Genomic DNA, 22,447 nt, shown 5'->3' with positions numbered 1-22,447 from the left:
CATGAGACAACCAAAAGTGAGGCAAGACTGTCACAGTCACAGTGGACTTTAGGATCAGGTGAGACAGAGGCAGATTCAAGAAAACAAGCACGTTCAGCATGTCCCCCGGCAGGGGCTGTGTGTCTGCCGGTGACCAAGCAGAGCGTGCAGTCTTACCACCATGGTGGCCGGGGAGAAGGCCAAGTTCTTCAGGGGTTGAAGGACTCTTGTTTTGTCCACAGAGGAGGACAGCTGCAGCATGAACGGCCATTTCTGTCACTGTGCCCTCAGGGCCACTGTCACCGGGATCCGTCCTCAGCAGTGGCAGTGTGTTGGCCACAAGAGATGTGGCAAAACCTCTCATGTCGGGGGAAAGGGTCTGGCTTTCTTCAGTGAACTTGTTCATGGCCTCACGTTGCTGACAGGAGCACGTTTCCATGTTAAAGCACAAAGGAAGAAGGCACGCTGAATTCACTGGTTTGCTCTCAAGTCAGTCACACATCTTTTTGTTTTTTTTACAGAAACAGAGAGAGTCAGAGAGAGATAGATAGGCACACACAGACAGGAATGCAGAGAGATGAGAAGCATCAATCATTAGTTTTTCGTTGTGACACCTTAGTTGTTCATTGATTGCTTTCTCATATGTGCCTTGACCGCGGGCCTTCAGCAGACCGAGTAACCCCTTGCTGGAGCCAGCGACCTTGGGCTCAAGCTGGTGAGCCTTGCTCAAATAGATGAGCTCACGTTCAAGCTGGTGACCTCGTGGTCTCGAATCTGGGTCCTCTGCAACCCAGTCTGATGGTCTATCCACTGCGCCAACGCCTGATCAGGCGACATTAGATTTTACATTGTTTTTATTGACTGATTTTTAGAGAGAGAAAGAAACACTGATTTGTTGTTCCACTCTTTGGTTGATTCCTGCATGTGCCCTGACTGGGGGTCGAACCTGCAACCTTGGCAAATCAAGACAACACTGAAACCAACTGAGTTACCTGGCCACGGCCTTGACTTTAATTTTACCTATAATTCTAAAAGCTTTGGGTAAAACAGAAAGTAGTCCCTCCATATGAGAAAGGTGAAATCCCCTATCCTAGATTTAAAAATTATGGGCAGACAAGTACCCTCCGAATATTGAGACTATGGCCACAAGCCCTGGAGACAGACACTCACCTCTGGCTTGGGGTGCAGGCTGGCGTTGCAGGACTGGTGCAGAGTGGTGACCTCTCTGAAAAGCGCCAACAGTGGGTAGACCGCCTGTGGGTCTGGGAGCTCCTGCAGGCCTGAGAGCAAGGACACCAAGAAAGACTTTGTAGCATATCCAGGTCCCGCCAAGGGCCAGAGCCCATGTGCTTCAGCCCCTACACCACGATAGGGTGAGGAGACTTTCCTAAGACCCTACAGTCCTGGACCCTGAGCCTCAAGGACTGCCTCCTGGCAACAGACAGCTCCAAGGCTGCAGAGTTCACAAAGATTTCTACTAGACTCAGAGCACATGCAGTAGAAGTCTCATGACGGCATAACAGACGCCACCATCTATGCTCTGACCACTTCCTGGTCCTGGAAACATGTCCTGGCACAGTGCCAGGGGAAATGGGGTCTCCAAAAAGCAGCAGCACCAGAACACTTGAAAGATCAGACTCTATTCATTTTTTATTATTATTCAGTGAGATGAGGGGAGGTAGACAGACAGATCTCCACATGCGCCCCTACAGGGATCTACCCAGCAACCCCCATTTGGGGGCCGGTGCTGGAATCAACAAAGCTATCCTCAGCGTCTGCGGCTGATGCTTAAACCAACAAAGCTATCCTCAGAATCTGGGGCAGAGCTCGAACCAACAGAGCCACTGGCTGCGGGAGGGGATGAGGGGAAGACGGGGGCGGGGGGGGGAGAGGGTGGGTGTGGGGGAGAAGCAGATGGTCACTTCTCCTGTGTGCCCTGACTGGGGATTGAACTCAGGGTGTCCATATACCGGGCCAACGCTCTATCCACGGAGCAAAACAGCAAGGGCCAAAAGATAGATTCTAAACACCCTGCATCCATCTCTCTTTAACACCGAGAACTGCATGCACGCATAATAGGCACATGCTGGACAGTGAACACCCGTGAGTACCCACACTGCTGGTTGTGCCCACATGCGTCCCATCAGAGAAATCTTGTAGGAAGTGATCTCAGCAGGGTCTCAGAGAAAGTAACTGACAGACACAACATAGAGGACCTGCTGTCACTAATGGCCTTGGCAGGTCAGCGAGACCAAGCAAACCTGTCCACCCAGCTCTTCTATTATTGCTTACCAGCGGGGGCCAGGGAATTGTGGCTTCCAAGGCGCTGTCACCCTCTGGGACACTCCACTGCATCGTGGGATATAGCAAAGGAAAGAGGCAGGTTCTGAGAGGCCTTGACCCATCCTACCTCCAGAGCAGTTACAAAGGCCAGGGGTTTGCATTCCAGAATGACTTTGCCCACAGCGTCTCGGACAGCCTCGTCCTCCTCTCCATGCACCAGGTAGGGATCCATCTGGCCTGGAGAGTCCTTCTGCAAGCCCAGGAACACAGAGTTAATCATGGCGGGACGGTAGGGGTAACGTGTAGCAGGTAACTGTCTACAGAAGGAAAAGAAGCTGGAGATCACTGGAGGTTCAAAGGTGCTAAGCCGGGACTCCAGGCTGGCTCATGGCAGGGAAGTGCAGTGCTGTGTGGGACACTCCTCCAGGCTCCCTGCAGCCGGAGGGGTGGACAGAGCAGGGAAGGAGGAGGCGATGCCAACCTTGTCTCCACTCAGCAGTATCAGAGGCCAGGTGACTTCACTCAATCTATGCTCCAATTGGTAGTTAACCCCCCCCCCCGAAATGTCAGCGTTTTTAGTGCCACTATGAACAACGCAATTTGTTTATTTCTGAGCATGAGGAAAGGACTGTTGCACCCTGGTTCTCCCCATCCCCGCTGCTGGCGTAGAAAGACCTTGTCCTACAAGCCCAATGACTTTTACTTTTCTGGAAGCAAAAGCCACAGACCCATTTTTTTACTGCTCCCGTGTCCAGCGGGATCCGAAGTGATGCCGCATAAGGACTACAGGAGGACAGCGGAGCAGAGGCCGGTGCAGCACACCTCTCCCTCAGGCAAGCTGGGAAAGGCCATCACTGGTGGAGCTGACTGACTTGGGACACAAAGGCCCAGACCAGACTCCAGCCTTCCCGAGTGGGCAAGAGGAAGTTGGGGACACCTGCTCCTGGGAGGGGGGTGTGCCCAGAGGTGTGACAGTACCCAGGGGGGTTGGGACTGCTCCTCACCTGCTGTGCAGTGACTTCCTTGGGAAACACCCACTGGGCTAGATGTCCGGGCCTGGACGGAGACTGTACAAACTCTTCCCCTGAAGGCTCGTGAGCTTCCTCACCAGGGACACCCGGTACCCGTCATTCTGGACCCGGGCGCAGAAGTGCTTGACCTGTTGCAGGAACTGCTGCTTCTCCTTGGCCATCTCTGCAGAGACCAAGGATAAAGTGGTCAGTGCCGGGGACAGTGTTGTCATTCAGAGTCTGGGACAGACACGAAGCTAGTAAAATAGGAACTTGGAGTAAAACACCAACTTGAGGGAAATGGGGCCAGTGTTACTCTGAGGACCAGTCTCCCACACTTCCCGGATTTCTCTGTAAGTGGGGACTGAGCCGAGGAGAAGAAAGGTGCAGAGGAAGAACTTGCCCGAGCCTGGCCAGAGCTCTGGAGGACCTCGGAAGCCCTGTCTAGGCAGACGCGGGATCCGGGCCATCTCCTGCAGGTATTCCACGGAAGCCTCACCGGCAGGTTCTCTGTGATGCCTCCTGACAGACATGCGGGAGTAACTGACCATCCTTCCGGACGGGTCTCAGGCCATCACTGGTGGGGAAAGAACTATTCTTCTCGTGGATGGAATCCTGGGGAACCAGATGGAAAAGGGCACTGTTTTGTTTTGTTTTTTAATTTATTTTTAGAGAGGAGAGAGAGAGAGAGGGAGAGAGAAAGAGAGAGAAGGGGGGAGAAGCAGGAAGCATCAACTCCCATATGTGCCTTGACCAGACAAGCCTGGGGTTTCGAACTAGCGACCTCAGTGTTCCAGGTTGACACTTTATCCACCGTGCCACCTCAGGTCAGGCCAGCGATGTTCTTTTTAATATGCGAGCCCAACCCTCCAGAACTTCCCATGCAACACGCAGAAACTACAGGGAGGATGAAGAAGGCTGTAGGTTTTCGAGTCCATTTTTCTGAACCCTGGAAACCTATTCTCTCTTTTTTTTACTTTAAGACCAAGAAAGAGGACACAAAGGAAACCTCTGAGGAAAAAAAAGGTGTATGATCTAAAGTTTTTTCAAATGCATTGTAAAAGTTTTGAACATAACAAAAAAAATGAAGACAAAGAAAATGGAAAGTATTCGAAGTCCCTCTCCCTGGAGCTAAACATGAACTTGAATGGTATATTGTCTAGCCTGTTTTCATTTTTTCCCTCCTGCACATCAATGCCAATACAGACAATGACTGAGGGCGGAGGCAATGCTTTTGAAACCCTTCCCTGGAACACCATGTCTACTCATTTCAGCCACTAAAATTGTATTCTGTGGCCTAGGTGGTTGGTTCAGTGGTAGAGCATCAGCCTGGTATGTGGATTTCCCAGGTATAATTCCTGGTCAGGGCACACAGGAGAAGCCCTGCTTCTCCACCTCTTCCCCTCCCTCATCTCTCTTTCTCTCTTCTGTTCCCGCAGCCATGGATCCATTGCTTTGAGTGAGTTGGCCCCAGGCACTGAGGATGGCTCTGTGGAGCCTCCACGTAAGGTGCTAAAATAACTCGGTTGCAGAGCAACGGCCCAAGATGGGCAGAGCACTGTCAGTAGGGGGCTGGCTGGGTGGACCCCGTCAGGGTACATACTGGAGTCTGTCTCTCTCCTTTCCTCTCATTTAAAAAAAATTGTATCCTGTGACTTTTCAGAAGTGCTTTTCCATTGTGCAAATGACATGGTGCAACCAGTGTGCCAAAGAAATCCAGGGAGGGGTGACGCTACCTCCAGACATCTGCTGACCAGGATGTACAGCTCGGTCTTCTCTTCCCCTATGAATGCTTTCTTCTCCAATCGGGACAAGTAATCCTGAATGTAATCTTTCACTTCATGGAAGCTACAGAAAGAGAAGTAGTAAACCTGGTTATCTCAGGTCCGGATGTTTATTTTGAAAAAACAAATAAATGAAAACAATAGCTACTGACTTATCTCTGTCAGTCTCCCTATGTAAATATATACATACATACATAGGTATAGTATGTTACATGACTTTATTGAAAATGTTTCAGCATGACATTGGAGAATATAAAATGTTGCATTTTAGGGCCCTGACCAGTTGGCTCAGTGGTAGAGCACTGGCCCAGCATGTGGGAGTCTCTGGTCTGAATCCTGGTCAGGGCACACAGAAGCACCCATCTGCTTCTCCACCCTTCCCCCTCTGGCTTCTCTCTCTCCCTTCCACTCCTGCAGCCAAGGCTCCATTCGTTCTAGCGAGTTGGACCCGGGTGCTGAGGACGGCTCCGTGAAGCCTCCACCTTAGGTGCTAAAAATAGCTAGGTTGCAAGTATGGTCCCAGATGGGCAGAGCATCCACCCCAGATGGAGGTTGCCAGGTGGATCCTGGTCAGGGCACACGCAGGAATCTGTCTTTCAGTCTCCCCTCCTCTCACTCGAAAAAAGAAGGGGAAAAAAATGTTGCATTTTAGACTGGCTGTTGCCACGTCTTGGTTTCAGGACTCCTTTGCAGTCTTAAAAATTATGGAGAACCCCTAAGAGCTTTTGTTTATGTGGGTTATAGCTATCGATATTTACGGTAGTAGAAATTAACTCATTTAAAATGACAAAACTGAGCCCACTAGATATTTAAAAAATAACATTTAAAATCAAGCTATTTCCCAAAACAAAAATGGCTTTGTCTTCCAAGCCTCGCAGAACAGTTTGAGTCGGCCTGACCTTCTGACTTGCTCTTGCTTCCATCAGCTGTGCCTATACTGAAGTATCAGAGAGAATCTGCTCTGGAGTGCTGTGTATCTGGGAGAAACATCTTGTCTTCCAGGTAATTTTAAATATTCTTCTCTGATAAATGGGTAGTTTCTAAAGATGTTGCAATGTGCACTTTGAAACTGAACCTGTGCCTTTTTAGCCAGTTACATTAAGTCAAATGGTCGACCTTGCACTTGAAGCGGAGTTGTTTCTGACAAACACATGATTCTGTAACATGAAACACTGGGTCATTCGAAAACATTGGTCGGGTTCGATTCCCGGCCAGGGCACACAGGAGAAGCACCTATTTGCTTCTCCACCCCTCCGCCGCGCTTTCCCTCTCTGTCTCTCTCTTCCCCTCCCGCAGCCAAGGCTCCATTGGAGCAAAGATGGCCCGGGCGCTGGGGATGGCTCTGTGGCCTCTGCCCCAGGCGCTAGAGTGGCTCTGGTCGCAACATGGCAATGCCCAGGATGGGCAGAGCATCGCCCCCTGGTGGGCAGAGCTTCGCCCCGGTGGGCGTGCCGGGTGGATCCCGGTCGGGCGCATGCGGGAGTCTGACTGTTTCTCCCTGTTTCCAGCTTCAGAAAAATGAAAAAAAAACACAAAGAAAAAATAAAAAAAAAGAAAACATTGGTGCACTGAGCTATGTGGAACTTGCCAACACTGATACATTTTTATTTTAAAATATGTATTTTAAAACCTCACAATTTTTTTTTTCTTTTCATTTTTCTGAAGCTGGAAACAGGGAGAGACAGTCCGACAGACTCCCACATGCACCCGACCCGGGATCCACCCAGCACGCCCACCATGGGGCGACGCTCTGCCCACCAGGGGGCGATGCTCTGCCCATCCTGGGCGTCGCCATGTTGCGACCAGAGCCACTCTAGCACCTGGGGCAGAGGCCAAGGAGCCATCCCCAGCGCCCGGGCCATCTTTGCTCCAATGGAGCCTTGGCTGCGGGAGGGGAAGAGAGAGACAGAGAGAAAAGCACGGCGGAGGGGAGGAGAAGCAAATGGGTGCTTCTCCTGTGTGCCCTGGCCGGGAATCAAATCCGGGTCCTCCGCACGCTAGGCCGACGTTCTACCGCTGAGCCAACCGGCCAGGGCCTCACATTTTTTTTCTTAGTTGTTTTTCCATTCACCGAAAGAGAGAGAAGCATCAACTCATTGTTACAGTTAGTTGTAACTCACTGGTTGCTTCTCGTACATGCCCTGATCTGGATTGAACCTGTGACCTCTGGCATGCTGGGACAATGCTTTATCCACAGAGCAACATGGCCAGGGCCAAACCTCACATTCCTAATATCGCTACCCATGTCATCAAAAAGTCTTTATGTTATGAGAAAGCTGACAGGCTCACAGTAGAAGATACAAGTTTGCAAAATTTTCATTTTTGCTTAGAAGCTTGAATTTTCCCTTCACTTGCTCTTGAGGAAAGGTAATGCCCAGGTCTGAGTCACTACAGGCTGGCAGTCCCTTGCCAAGTCCCAGAGGGCGTCCGTGCACAAAGCAGCTCGCTTGGAGTGCCACTCAGAAATTGCTGGCATGGTTATCCTGTTGTGTGCTGCTCACGTCATCAGAACATCCGTGTCCTATCCTCAAGGGTCAAGATCTAGTCACAGTGATGACTGATAGCCTCACCAAGGATGTTCTTCAGGGAAACTGCCAATCTTTTTTTTTTTTTTACTTTAATTTACTGTGTTTACATAAATTCAGTGTCCTATAGAATATATCTCCCTCCTCTACCCCTGTGTTCCCCTTGATACCCCCTTTGGCCCCTCCCGCCAACACCCTCCCCCTTCCCTCCAGGATTTGCTGTCCTGCTCTCTTTGTCTCTGTGTTATGTGTACATAATTTCACTAATCCCTCTCTCCTCTCGGATCCCATCCTCTCTTCCTCTTTCTCTTTGGTCCCTCTGACCCCGCCTCTGCCTCTATTCCGTTCCTCAGTTCACACTGTTCATTAGATTCCTCATATAAGTGAGGTCATATGATATTATTCTTTCTCTACCTGGCTTATTTCACTTAACATAATAGTCTCCAGGTCCATCCATGTTGTCACAAAAGGTAAGAAATTGCCGTTCTTATTTTTATTTATTTTATTTTTTGTTACATGTCCTGAATTTGCATGTCATCCTTGCACAGGGGTCAGGCTAATCTTTTCTGTATCACCCCAAGTTTAGCACACATGCTGCTGAAGTGAGCACAAAACTGCTATTTTTAGGACAACCCATGCATGGCGATGAGGAAGGGCTCCTAGGACAGTTTTCCTCATGCTGAGATGCCAGCCATTACCCACTGTGGCGTTAGTCACATTGCACATGCCAACATATTGAAAAAGGTGAATCATCTTAGTACTATATTAAAAATAGTCGTGACCGCACGGACTCCCTGTAGAGTCCAGGTACCCACACTCTGGAACTGCAATACTGGATCGTCAAGTGCCCCTACTGATACTGTCCTGGGCATCTGACCCCAACAAGGAACTTGCATAAGGGTGTCTGCCCTCTGTGGCCCAAGACTTAGCCAGAAAAAAAGTGTGACTGGTCCCCCTTCAAGTGTCCAGACCACAGGCAGCTAGGGGTGAGGTAGCCCAGGAACAGGGGCCTTGGAGGGTGTAGGGGGGCAGTCTACCCAGAGAGCTGTCTAGATTTCCACAAAGCAACTCCTAGTCCAGCCAAATCAGTTCTTCATACACACAAAAATGTTCAAACCCCAAAAACAAAGGGACAACAAGCCAGCACATCTCAGAGACAATGCCAACTTAAAAATTATGTCTTGTGTTTCAAGATTTCTATCTTTTTTTGGGGGGGGGTATTTTTCCGAAGTTAGAAACGGGGAGGCAGTCAGACTCCCACCTGCACCTGACTAGGATCCACCTGGCATGCCCACCAGGGAGCAATGCTCTGCCCATCTGGGGCATTGCTCCATTACCGCCAGAGCCATTGTAGCGCCTGAGGCGAGGCCATGGAGCCACCCTCAGCACCCGGGCCAACTTTGCTCCCATGGAGCGTTGGCTACAGGAAAGGAAGAGAGAGACAGAGAGAAAGGAGAGGGGGAAGGGTGGAAAAGCAGATGGGTGCTTCTCCTGTGTGCCCTGGCCAGGATTCGAACCCAGGAAGTCCACACACTGGGCATGCTCTACCACTGAGCCAACTGGCCAGGGCTAAGACTGCTATCTTAGTATCAGTTCTATAATGTGCAGCTCCTATTGCAAGACAGAGCGTGTATCCTGTAAGTGGGCTATCTTACTCCTATGACTACATCTACACTACATGCCAGGAGGTACACCTGTCAGCGACTCCATGTTGATGTCTCTGAGCAAAGAACGTCAAGTGCACACAGATGTCGACACTTATCAGAGCTGGTGGACGTTACAGAACATCAAAGGAGGCTCTTTTCACATCGCAAGTCAACTATGTATACACCTGAAAAGCAGAACGAGATACTGGTTCTGTAATAAAATGCATTTTAAGAGCTTTCTGTTTGAAAATCCTGCAGGAACCCTGTTTCATAAATGATGAACATTAAAAAGGAAAAGGATGTGTCCATGGATGAGGATGCTATGGATCCATGTGTTACATGGACATCTAATCTCTCCTCTATGTCTGCTTTTGGATGGTTAAGTCAAAAATAGTGGTTTCTAGTACAGCCTTTCTTGCAGCGTCTTGATTTGGCCAACACCTCCAAGGAGACCGTGCCAATCAGAACATGGGCCACATATGCTGAGCACCCTTTGGGAGAAGCCTTCTGAATACAGGTCACCTTCTTAGCTCTTTCTAAAGGAGAACTCAACGCCCTATGGGACTTCTCTATCCATCCACAAAGACATAGAAGTTTAGGAGCTGAAGCAAAGCTTTGAGGATGTCTGGGACAGCCAGGGGACAGTATCAGTTACCTTCCCAAACATCACACGCCTAGACCGCTAGGGAGTTCCCACCTCAGTCCCATCCCAGGCCCCTTCCCACCACCTGCTTTCTTCTCCCTGACAACATGTGCCATGGTGGTGCTGTGTGCATTTGCAAGAATGCAAGAACGGCCAACACCCCCCAATACAGACAACTAAGGCAGGCGCTGTGCCGCTGGAGAAGCCTTCCTTGAGCGTGAACTTGCTGCCTGTCCTGCGGGGACGAGTGCAGGCAGCAGAGAGAACCTGGATGAGGAGGAAAAGCCCTGCCTGGCTGCTCAGCGGATAGAGCGTCGGCACAGCATGCAGACATCTTGGGATTGATCACCAGTCAAGACACACATGAGAAGCGACTATCTGCTTCTCTCTCTTTCCCTCTCCTCCTTTTCTCTCTTCCCCTTCTGCAGCCAGTGGCTGTATTGGTTCGAGTGTCAGCCCCAGGTGCTGAGAATAGCTTGGTTGATTCAAGCATTGACCCCAAACGGGGGGATTGCCAAGTGGATCCTAGTTGGGTCACACGTGGGAGTCTGTTTCTTTTTTCTTTCTTTCTTTCTTTCTTTCTTTCTTTCTTTCTTTCTTTCTTTCTTTCTTTCTTTCTTTCTTTTTAGAGAGAGGGGAGAGAGAGAGAAAGGGGAGGAGCAGGAAGCATCAACTCCCATATGTGCCTTGACCAGGCAAGCCCAAGGTTTCAAACCGGCGACCTCAGTGTTCCAGGTCGACGCTTTATCCCACTGCGCCACCACAGGTCAGGCATGGGAGTCTGTTTCTTGATCTCCTTTTTTTGACTTATTTAAAAAAAAAAAAAAAAGAATGAAAGAAAAATAAAAGCAGGCAGGGTTTTCTGGATGCCAGTGCACTGACCTGTACTTCAGAAGCAGTTTCAGGACCATGGAGCGGATGACAGGCAAATCTTGTCCACGACGTCGTCAAAGGGAGACAGAGATTTTGTGTGTTCACGGCACCCTTTAACCAGAAAGAGTGAGGTAAGCTCACTGGTCACACCAGACATGTGACAAGAGGGAGACTGGATGTCTAGACTCCTAGGAAGAAAGCAACTTACTCTGGAGCTCATTTCTTAAGAGGTTCTTTTGCACAAAGAGCAGAGACAGAAGAGCTTCGACCACATCCTGTGTGGGGGACAGTTGTCTTTGAAGCACATGGTAGACACCAGGTCCACAGAGAAGCTGGTGTACATTTGTCGGAAGCGGAAGTGCTTCTCAATGGCATCCCTTGGAAATGGTGGAAAATTACAGTCAAAGGGCTTATAGGACGGGCTCCCAATTCCCTCCATACTCGGTGCTCTGCGATGCAGATGTCACATTGATTTTTTTTTTTTTTTTTTTTTTTTTTTTACGCAGAGGCAGAGATAGACAGGGACAGACAGACAGGAACGGAGAGAGATGAGAAGCATCAATCATTAGTTTCTCATTGCGCGTTGTGACTTTTTTTTTTTTTTTTTTTTTGCATTTTTCTGAAGCTGGAAACAGGGAGAGACAGACAGACTCCCGCATGCGCCAGACCGGGATCCACCCGGCACGCCCACCAGGGGCGACACTCTGTCCACCAGGGGGCGATGCTCTGCCCATCCTGGGCGTTGCCATGTTGCGACCAGAGCCAATCTAGTGCCTGAGGCAGAGGCCACAGAGCCATCCCCAGCGCCCGGGCCATCTTTGCTCCAATGGAGCCTTGGCTGCGGGAGGGGAAGAGACAGAGAGGAAGGCGCGGCGGAGGGGTGGAGAAGCAAATGGGCGCTTCTCCTGTGTGCCCTGGCCGGGAATCGAACCCGGGTCCTCCGCACGCTAGGCCGACGCTCTACCGCTGAGCCAACCGGCCAGGGCCCGTTGTGACTTCTTAGTTTTTCATTGATTGCTTTCTCATATGTGCCTTGACCGTGGGCCTCCAGCAGACCGAGTAACCCCTTGCTCGAGCCAGCGACCTTGGGTCCAAGCTGGTGAGCTTTTTGCTCAAACCAGATGAGCCCGTGCTCAAGCTGGTGACCCTGGGTTCTCGAACCTGGATCCTTCCACATCCCAGTCCGACGCTCTATCTACTGCGCCATCGCCTGGTCAGGCGGCATTTTGATTTTTTAAACAAAAACATGTAAACATCTCCTGACATGGCTTGGAGGGGCCTGGAGAACAGTGCCAGGAAGGGTGTGCTCATCTCCTTCTAGGAACCTCTGAGCTTTTGGACCAGCTGGCTAACCTCTTAAGTGTGTGTCAAAGACCCCACCACAGGGCTGGCCCCAGAAAGGAGGAAAGGGGAGGAAGCCAAGCCCTTCCCACGGGACTCCCGTTAACTTTAATGACCTACCCCAAAGAGTACTTAGCCAGCCTGCAGCTTACCCTCGGGTCATAGAACATGAATGGCTGTACCACAACAAGAGGAAAAACCACCTACATTCCATTGTTCTCTTTATGATGACTTCATATAACTTATGACTGTCTGGCTTGCTGTCTCCCAAATCTATACACATGTATGTCTGCGGGAGACAATAATTTTGAGACATTAGGTGTTATTATGAAGGTCCATTTTCTCTGTTGGAATAGTCCCTTATGACCACGTTTCCTAAAGTTAACAGAGTTCTTTTTCTGAATACCGTATGGCGAAAAAGAAAGAACCTTTCTTAAGAGAAAGGGTATTCTACCTATGTTTGTGGAAAACCTTTACAGAAAAGTTGCCAGGCAAGTCGGTTAAACACAAGGGGCATCTCATCTGTGTAGAAATGAGCCAGGATCGGACACAGCCCAGGCAGAACACGTGCTCACAAGGCAGGCAGGCAGGGTCGTGTGCGTCTCCCAGGCAGACAGGGCACGGCTGGACCCCATACCTAGGATCCAAGGGCAGTGGTCAGTGCTAAAGCACAGAAGCTGGCTGGGAGACACTAGAAACACCAATGGTTTAATGTCCTCTCCCTCGTGGGTCCCAAACCAAAGGTCTCACCGGGTAAACATCCTGCTGGCCTCTTCCTTACATTCACAGAGAGCGGTCATCACTGCCACAAAAGGCTTGTGGGTCTTGATGTCAGAGTTCTCTTGCAGGTACTGGAGGAGAAAGGCAGTGACCAGCAAGAGAATTAGCAGTAAGGAAGGGCAAGGTTAGCCAGGCCAGGTGAGCCAAGATCTTCCCCAACCCAGGGCAACAGAGACGGCACCCACCTGGCTGGCCCACTGATGGAGAACCAGGACTGTTCCATCTGTCTACAGGGCGAGGCCTTGCTTGTGCTTAGCAGTGTTTTGTTTTGTTTTGTACTTATTTCAGTGTCTTTAGCTTTGAATGCTCTTTGTGACCATGCCACTTTTGGGAGAAGGTTGGTGTTCTCAACTTCCGATTGCTCCCTCTTCCAGTTTTTAAGATCTAGCCCCTCCTCCCTCTACAAGAGATTTCAAACTTTAAATGATAATACAGCAACCACTTGTGAATCTACCACCAAGCTTATGAAATCTTATTTGTTTTGGAACATTTGCTTTAGATTACTTTTTAAAGAAACAAGATGTTACAGCTAAACTGCATTCCAAATGTATCCGTCCTCTCCCCAAAGAGACTGTGGGGTCTTTATCCATATATAAAGATGCTGTTACTGTTCTAAGTAGTTTTGTCTTTTTTGTTGTGTTGTTTTTTTACAGGGACAGAGAGAGTCAGAGAGAGGGACAGATAGGGACAGACAGAAAGGAACAGAGAGAGATGAGAAGCATCAATTATCAGTTTTTCGTTGCGACACCTTAGTTATTCATTGACTGCTTTCTCATATGTGGCTTGACCATGGGCCTTCAGCAGACCAAGTAACCCCTTGCTCGATCCAGTGACCTTGGGTTCAAGCTGGTGAGCTTTTGCTCAAACCAGATGAGCCCATGCTCAAGCTGGCGACCTTGGGGTCTCAAACCTAGGTCTTATGCATCCTAGTCCGATGCTCTATCCACTGCGCCACTGCCTGTTCAAGTGTGTTCTGAGTAATTTTAAAGATAGGAACATCTTTAAAATTGGCCAGACAGTGGCGCAGTGGATAGAGCATCAGACTAGGACATGGAGGACTCAGGTTCAAAACCTCAAGGTCACCGGTTTGAGCGCAGGCTCACCAGCTTGAAAGCAGGGTCATTGGCTTGAGTGTGGGATCACAGACATGACCCCATGGTCACTGGCTTGAGCCCTGAGGTCGCTGGCTTGAAGCCCGAAGGTTATTGGTTTGAAGCCCAAGGTCATTGGCTTGAGCCCAAGAGCACTGGCTTGAGCCAGTCACTTGCTCTGCTGTAGTTTGCTGGTCAGGCACATATGAGAAAGCAATCAGTGAACTAAGGTGCTGCAACAAAGAACTGATGCTTCTCATCTCTCACCCTTCCCGTCTGTCAGTGCTATCTGTCCCTCTCTATCTCTGCCTCTGTTAAAAAAAAAAAAAAGATAGGAACATTTGTATGCATGAATAAAGATACTGTTATTGTTTTGAATGGGTTTAAACTTTGCATCACACTGTATCTAAGCTTCTGCAACCTGCTTTCTTCATCACTACATGAAGGTCCAGCTCATTCATGGTAACTAACCGCTATATGATACCATCTGATGACTATACCAGTTCCCTTTTATCCCACTGTTGGACAGTTAGAATGTTCCCAAATTTTGCAAGTAGTGGCCAGGCTGGTCTGGGCACTGAAGATCTGGCTGGAGCCCTTCCTCCTCAGCTGTCCCAAAGGTTTCACTGCACGTCCTGTGCATGAGTGGCTTCTCTAAAATGATGTGCTCTGACTTGGCACTCAGGATAGGGTGAGCAACTGAAGAATTAAACACAGAAAACCCGGCAGCCTCTGTGACAGGATCACTTCGCTTTGCAGTTCTAGCTGACCTTGTCAGATAAAGGTCAGGCTATGCTGCAGTTACTCTTTGTGTGGGACAGACAGATGCTGCATGCTGAGACAAGCCTAAATGCTCACCTTGTCGAGCAAGAGGACATACTAGGTCACCAGCTTGTCCAGCTCGGGCATGCAGCTCCTGGTCCCCAGCAGGACGTGCTCCACAAAGAGCACCACGGAGGAGATGCGGTGCCAGAGGTTTCTGTCAAGAGAGGGCGCCACCCACTCAGCTGATGAGAGAGCCAGAGAAGCCACGGGAGGGGGGCTCTGGAGGAGGAAGATGAGCCACGGATAGGGGTGCCAGCAGAGAGAGAGAGACCCGTGTGGGCCCTGTCATGCGCTGCCTGGCCTCTAGCGAGTTTGGCTTCTCATTAGACTCCGCATGGAGGTCACCTGGGGTCGCACATTCTTGTCTCAGCTGTGCCTGCTGAGTGCCACTGAGCTCGCACAGCCAGCACAGGACTTGTCCACCTCAAATGACTGCCCTGAATGCACCCCGCCCCACACTGTCCTGTGTGGGGTCCTTTCTGGCTGTTCCACTGTCACAGCATTCCTGCCGTGGGGTCCCAGTGCCCACTCACCCTTCTGTCACCCCCTCATTCCATGTACTCCCTGCACACGGTTTCTTCTTCTCTGTGTCCTTAGTGCCAATGGGAGGCCTGGCATTGGGGGCAGTGGTGGTGCATTGATGTTAAGGGAATGGAGGAGAAAAGGGCTCCTTCCGTGCAGGGGTATCTGCGTCGTCATTCTCTCTGAGCTGCCTGGGACTCAGCACAAGTGGAAGGGGCTCTGAGTGCAGCTCCAGTGACTCACCTGACCTCCCTGATGGTGTCTCGGCCAGGCCTCTGTGGTCTGGCACGTACCCGTCGGAGCAGAGGAGTCCCAGAGGGATGGACAAGTTCTTCACCGTCTGTAGCCAATGCCTCGGGACTGGGCTTCAGCAGGCCCCCCGGCAGCAGCTCAGTACAGGCCATTGCTGCAAACGCATCCAGGGTCTGGGGTGGAGAGCAGACCTGCGATGCAGCGCTTCCTTGGCCCCTTCAGCGGCTCTAAATCCCAAGCCCAGAGGCCCTGGCAGTTAGCTCAGTGTGCTCGCACGGTACCTGCCCGCAGCCTCCTCTTGATGGTCTGGGAAGACAGCAGGCCCTGTTTGCTGTGTCTTGACATGTGTTGTGCCAATGTAGGTGCCCCATGCAGGGGTCTCCTATCTGGAGCATGGCTGTCAGCTTTCCCTCCCAGAGTGGCCCGGGAGCACCCTCCCACCTGCTGAAGGAAGGCCAATCCCTGGCTGGAAGAACTAACTGTCCCCAAGAATGGTCATAGCATCTCATGTCCAGCCCAGCTGTGGCTCTGTGTGGCGCTGGTTAGGCTGTCTAGAATTGGGGGACGAAGAGTCAAGATTCTGGAGAAGTTGTGGAGCCGGATCCTGAAATGCTGATAGGCCAGGTGCACTTATGGGAGAGACAGCTCCTCCTCGGGGCTTCCTGCTGTCAATTGGTGGACGCAGGACCACAGAGCTGTCCGCGGGAACTGGGGTAAGAGAGTGTGTACGTGTTAAGTCACACACATAGACATGTTGCTGCTCATGGAAAACTGGGACGATTCAAAACATGGCAGGAAAGGGAAACTCAGGCATACTGGCACTGTCCCTCGTCTACCTCTTGGTGTCATCCACTCCTAGCATTTGAACACCCCTACCTGTCCTCCCTGTTGTCCCCAAGTGAGGGTCACAGTATCACTTTCCATCATGAACTGTTTCTCTGTTCTTAGGTGTACTTGAAGAGCACCGTCTTTACTGGCTGTGCAATCCCGATCGAGGGGCTGCAGGGGGCGCACTTCATTTGTCCAACCCCTATTTTTGGACACTTAAATGGTTTCTCATCTTCCATTTTTAGCAACAAAGCTAGAAAGAACATTCTTAGGGCTAAGCTGTTTGACCACATGTGCAACAATGCTCCCTGGACAGAATCCGCAGTTCAGTTTCTGTAAGGTCACTTGTTTGCCCTGCCAGGGGGTGTTCAGGAAGCTCTGTGCTGGTCACACGGCTGTCTGCAATGAAAAAACTGCTGGCCTTTTTAAAAAAACAGTATTGCCATGGGGACAGGTAAAGAGAGTCTCTTCAACTCTTCATGTTTTGTTGATTACTAGTGAGTTTGAGCAGTTTTACAAATGTTTTCTGGCCTGACCTGTGGTAGCGCACTAGAACGCTGAGGTCGCCAGTTCAAAACCTGGGGCTTGCCCGGTCAAGGCACATGTGGGAGTTGATGCTTCCTGCTTCTCCCCCCCTTCTCTCACTCTTCTAATGTGAATTTTTGTAAATAACTTTAAAAAATGCTTTCTGGATGCCTGTATAATTCTGTGAACAGTTGGTTTATAAACTCCTTTTTAAAAAATCGGGCGAATTTTCTTATTGACTCCTAAGCATACTTTATTAACCCTTAATTATGTTCTCCAATCTGTCCCTTTCCTTTTTTATGTACAAAGTTTGAAGGAAGTATCTTTCTGTTGAAATTCCCGTTGTTCTTATTATTATCCTGTAATGGTCTGTTAAACATTTGCCTAATTTCCTTTCAGAGAAGCTAAGCATTTGAAAAGAAGGTGTTCCAGGGACACTGGAGATCTTCATCATGTTGCTAGAGAGTTCTCTGTTTTAGGGGCCTGGGCGGTGGGCTGAGGGTACGACAGCCTGTCAGGAACCAGGGCCCTCCTGGACTGGGTCCTGTCCCGCAGCACTGAACCAGGGTCCTCCCGGACCGGGTCCTGTCCCGCAGCACTGAACCAGGGCCCTCCCGGACCGGGTCCTGTCCCGCAGCACTGAACCAGGGTCCTCCCGGACCGGGTCCTGTCCCGCAGCACTGAACCAGGGCCCTCCCGGACCGGGCCCTGTCCCGCAGCACTGAACCAGGGCCCTCCCGGACCGGGCCCTGTCCCGCAGCACTGAACCAGGGCCCTCCCGGACCGGGCCCTGTCCCGCAGCACTGAACCAGGGCCCTCCCGGACCGGGCCCTGTCCCGCAGCACTGAACCAGGGCCCTCCCGGACCGGGCCCTGTCCCGCAGCACTGAACCAGGGCCCTCCCGGACCGGGCCCTGACCCGCAGCACTGAACCAGGGCCCTCCCGGACCGGGTCCTGTCCCGCAGCACTGAACCAGGGCCCTCCCGGACCAGGTCCTGTCCCGCAGCACTGAACCAGGGCCCTCCCGGACCGGGTCCTGTCCCACAGCACTGAACCAGGGCCCTCCCGGACCAGGTCCTGTCCCGCAGCACTGAACCAGGGTCCTCCCACACCGGGTCCTGTCCCGCAGCACTGAGCCAGGGTCCTTCCGGACCGGGTACTGTCCCGCAGCACTGAGCCAGGGTCCTCCCACACCGGGTCCTGTCCCGCAGCACTGAACCAGGGCCCTCCCGGACCCGGTCCTGTCCCGCAGCACTGAACCAGGGTCCTCCCAGACCGGGTCCTGTCCCGCAGCACTGAACCAGGGTCCTCCCGGACCAGGTCCTGTCCTGCAGCACTGTTTGCAGCCAGTCCACACTGCCCCAGCGTCAGCACTTACCATTGGTTCTTCTGCCGGGAGCACCCTCATGGTCAAGAGCAAGAAGTCCTTCAGGTAGCAGCCGAGCAGTTCCTGCCTCTCCTCCTTGCGGAGCTGAGCGAGGAAGCAGCCCAGAGGACTCTTCTGGAAGATCTCTACAAACTTACTGGACGCCCCTGAGGGGGAGACCAGAGTGGCCCGGGGTGAGGACGCCACTCCAGTGCGTCCCTGTCCCTCTGCTCGGGACACGTAGCCCCCATAGCTGGGCCCGCCGCTCCGCAGACACTCACAGCGGGGAAGGGTCCGCTGACCAGCAGCACAGGAGAGTGGGTGGCCTGACTCTAAGATCATTGCGTTGATGCATTCCATATTTTCCGGGGGAAGGGCAGACACAAAGGCAGAGCTGATGTTCCATTTCCGTCACAAACAGCCTCACTAGCCCCAAAAGGAGAAGACGGCCCAAGACAGACTGAATGTGTGTCTGAGTCCTGATGCATCTCAGGAACCCCAGGATCAGAAAGAGTGGGCTGCTCTCCAGGACTGGGGGGCACATTCTGCTCAAACTAAAGATCTGCCTCTGGGAATGGGGCGCTGCCCCCATGTGGCATGCTACCATGGCAAAGCAGGGTCAGTTGGAGTGGCCTCGAAACAGAAAAACTCCTTCCTCTGGGGACAGGTGGCTTCAAGTTTGCTCAGAAAAAGTGGCAGGAGGCTTGCTTAGAAAAATAAGCTCATCTTCAAGGATCTTAATCTGTGTATTTTAAAGGCAGAGCTATACGCCAACCTTTTAAAAGTATTATTTCATTATGGAAGATGACTTCTCCCAAAGCATCATGTGAATATTGGTTTTCCTGGCACACAAATGGCCGGACCACTTGGCATGTCACAGACAGCTAGGCAAGGTGCCACAGGGTTCTGAGGGGACACAGTCAGCTTGGACGGAGGCACTCTGCTCTTGAAACTGGCAGTTGTTGAGAAAGCACCAAACGAGGACATTGGAGTCCTGGGGCCCTCGCTGTCCAGGACGCTCAGAATGAGAATGACTAGCCTGTGACAGGCTCCTGGGCTCTCTTCCTGCCACAGCGATCCCTTACAGTGTTCCCCTGGATGTACCTGCATCCTTGGAGATGTACTGAGCCTGGACCCACAGCTCCTCCAGGTAATCCCTGATCCTCCAGCTGAATGGGACAGCGTTGCAGACATTGTCCGAGAGGTCCATGTGGCTCTGCACCAGGATGTGGGACATCTCATTCTTGGACCTGCAGTTGGGCAAGTGAGGTCAGAAAACAGTCAGTGAAGTATCACTCAAAATGTAAGATAGGAGCCACCTCCCCCCAGCCCACTGTTCTTAGCTCTCAAGACTGAGGAATGTTTAAGGTAATGAAGCCAGTCCTCCGATCTGTGTCACAGCTCAGGTTTCTGTTCTAAAGGAATTCAAGGATGGCCTTGTGTAATCTATTGTGCAGACAGACCAAGCCTGGGAGGGGTCAAGTAGGCTGGCTACAGTCTCAGGGAGCCAGGGCTTTGCCGTGCCCTGTGCAGACAGGACATGAGGTCAGAACGAGTTTGTCTCATGTTCAAGTGTTGAGTCTGTCTTCTCGGGGTCTCCACTAGTGATTTTGAATTCCACTTAACTCATTTTTTTTTTAAGGTGAAAGGACAGGAGATAGTGAGGCAGACTCCTGCATGCACCCTCACCAGGATCAACCTGGCAACCACATCTGGGGCTGATGCTTGAGTACTGAGCTATTTTTAGTGCCTGAGGCTGATGCATTCCAATGGAGGTATCCTCAACACCCGGGGCCAACCACAAACCAATCAAGTCAATGGCTGAGGAGGGGAAGAGGGAAAGAAGGGGGCAAGGGAGGGGGAAAGCAGACAATCACTTCTCCTTTGTAAAGAAGCCCCCTAAAATCCAAACAGGAAGCTTTGGGGAGTCACACAGGAGTGGACCTAGGGCTAGGCTCTGAGAGCCCCACCACACAGAGAGAAACCAGGAAGCACATAGACGACGCAGTTCTCCCACTGCAGCCTCTCCAAAAAGATGGAGTGGATGACGGTGATGCTCGTCATGTCATGATCTGAGGGCACGGAACGTGGCCAGCGCCTGAAGCCCAGATTCCTCAGATGCCACTAAACTCCTCCCACAGGCCGTGAGGCTACACCAAGTGCCAGGCTAAGTGTTACTCTCCAGTCAGGGCCCTGTGTGCTACTGGACACGTGGAAGAGCAGACTCCGACTGCCACAGTGCTGGGTGCTTCCTCACCACAGGCAGGAAGTCCTCTACTCACCTGGTATCTTTCATCACAACAAGAATGTTCAGAAGCTTAATGTCCCTGAAAATAAACATCCAAAGGTCTCTGGCCCAGGATGGAGTGTCAGGCGTGGCCAAGAGCTCTAGGTTGCCATCTCTGTCGATGACAGACACTATGCTCGCCAGGAGAGGGGTCACTGCGCCCTGGACGCGCCTCCAGAGGGTGTGCCTGCAGTGAGGGAGACAGCATGTGGCTAGCCCAGAGTGAGCTTTTGACACTGGGGGTTTTGTACACTAGACCTGAGTAGTGATATATATAAATGTCATTGTTTCTGTTAATTGCATTACACTGTCACTGTAATTAAGTTTATATAGAATAAACTACAATTCATTTAAAAAACTCTTGTGGACCCTGGCCAGTTGGCTCAGCGGTAGAGCGTCGGCCTGGCGTGCAGGAGTCCCAGGTTCGATTCCTGGCCAGGGCACACAGGAGAAGCGCCCATCTGCTTCTCCACCCCTCCCCCTCTCCTTCCTCTCTGTCTCTCTCTTCCACTCCCGCAGGCTAGGCTCTATTGGAGCAAAGATGGCCCAGGCGCTGGGGATGGCTCTGTAGCCTCTGCCTCAGGTGCTAGAATGGCTCTGGATGCAACAGAGTGACACCCCAGAAGGGCAGAACATCGCCCCCTGGTGGGCATGCCAGATTGATCCCCGTCGGGTGCATGCAGGAATCTGACTTCCTCCCCGTTTCCAGCTTCGAAAAAATGAAAAAAACAACAACAAAAAAACTCTTGTGGTAAAATATGAGACGGCCCTGGCTGGTGGCCCAGTGTATGGACGTCCCAGGTTCAATTCCCAGTCAGGGCACACAGAAGAAGAAATCATCTGCTTCACCCTCCTTCATCTCCCCCTTCCCTTCTTCTTCCCCTCCCACAGCCAGTGGCTCAACTGATTCGAGCATGGCCCTGGGCACTGAGGATAGCTCAGTTGGTCTAAGCACATCAGCCTTGAGTGCTAAAAATAACTCAGTACTAAAGCATCAGTCCCAGATAGGTTTGCTGGGTGGATTCCAGTTGGGGCACATGTGGGAATCTACCTCACTATCTCCCCTCCTCTCACCTAAAAACCCAAACAAAACAAAACATAAGACCTTGGCCAGTTGGCTCAGTGGTAGAGCATTGGCCCAGTGTATGGAAGTCCCAGGTTAGATTCCCACTCAGGGTACATAGGAGAAGAAACACCTGCTTCTCCATCCCTCCTCCTCTCACTTCTTTATCTCTCTCTTCCTCTCCTGCAGCCATGGCTCGATTGGAGCAAGTTGGCCCTGGAGGCTGAGGATGGCTCCATGGCCTCAACCTCAGGTGGTAAGAAGAGCTCAGTTGCTGAGCAACGAAGCATCGCCCCCTAGTGGGCTTGCCACATGGATCCTGGTCTGGCTGCTAGCAGGAGTCTGTCTCTGTCTCTCCTCCTCTCACTTAACACAAAATAAAACAAAACAAAACGAACAAAAAACAATGAGGCATCTCTTGCTAGTTAATTAATACTAGGGAGAAAAATGCAGGCTTTATTTTCAAAAGAAAAAAATACCCACTTCAGTTTCTTAGCTCTATGTATGTAGGGACCTGGAGAGAATTCAAACCCATCTACTGAAGAAACAAAGCATGACAATGACCCAAGAGGTCACTTGACTGGAGGGAGAAAAATGCCTAAATAGAAAAAGTGCGGAGACTACAAAAGGGGAAGGGAAGCACTGGCTACAGGGAGAAACAGGGAAGTCACTCCAGGACAAGCATGCAGACTCTGGGCTCCGGGTATTGGAAAATCCTGAGTGTGAAGAGTACCAGGGTTTGGACTGTTTAAACCCAAGAGGGCAAAGGACTGAGGTCCAAAATACACGGATGGTGAACATTCGATCCCAAGGCTGCGGTCATA

The 22,447-nt window shown here is 51.2% G+C and overlaps 1 protein-coding gene and 1 non-coding gene across 2 annotated transcripts in view; both read right to left on the bottom strand.

Moving 5' to 3' along the window:
* Positions 1-22,447, bottom strand: part of LOC136316082 (E3 ubiquitin-protein ligase RNF213-like) — a 43,524-nt gene that overhangs the window by 1,733 nt on the left and 19,344 nt on the right. Inside the window, 25 exon segments of the mRNA XM_066247816.1 lie at positions 157-204; positions 206-397; positions 1,150-1,238; positions 1,241-1,259; positions 2,390-2,512; positions 3,267-3,343; positions 3,346-3,456; positions 3,687-3,729; positions 3,731-3,772; positions 3,774-3,887; positions 5,009-5,120; positions 10,753-10,799; positions 10,802-10,854; positions 10,952-11,023; positions 11,026-11,120; positions 12,539-12,721; positions 12,835-12,935; positions 14,814-14,934; positions 15,546-15,564; positions 15,567-15,654; positions 15,656-15,725; positions 16,054-16,262; positions 18,286-18,440; positions 19,378-19,523; positions 20,556-20,747. Coding sequence (XP_066103913.1) covers positions 157-204; positions 206-397; positions 1,150-1,238; positions 1,241-1,259; positions 2,390-2,512; positions 3,267-3,343; positions 3,346-3,456; positions 3,687-3,729; positions 3,731-3,772; positions 3,774-3,887; positions 5,009-5,120; positions 10,753-10,799; positions 10,802-10,854; positions 10,952-11,023; positions 11,026-11,120; positions 12,539-12,721; positions 12,835-12,935; positions 14,814-14,934; positions 15,546-15,564; positions 15,567-15,654; positions 15,656-15,725; positions 16,054-16,262; positions 18,286-18,440; positions 19,378-19,523; positions 20,556-20,747 — 2,521 coding nt within the window.
* On the bottom strand, positions 8,085-8,191 carry LOC136316513 (U6 spliceosomal RNA). Its single transcript, XR_010727743.1, has one exon. It is a non-coding gene; the product is annotated as a U6 spliceosomal RNA (small nuclear RNA).

This window comes from Saccopteryx bilineata, chromosome 12 (genome assembly GCF_036850765.1).
Source record: "Saccopteryx bilineata isolate mSacBil1 chromosome 12, mSacBil1_pri_phased_curated, whole genome shotgun sequence".
NCBI classification, from domain to species: domain Eukaryota; kingdom Metazoa; phylum Chordata; class Mammalia; order Chiroptera; family Emballonuridae; genus Saccopteryx; species Saccopteryx bilineata.
Note: the sequence above shows the minus strand (reverse complement) of the source record. Positions and strands in the feature narration are given on the sequence as shown.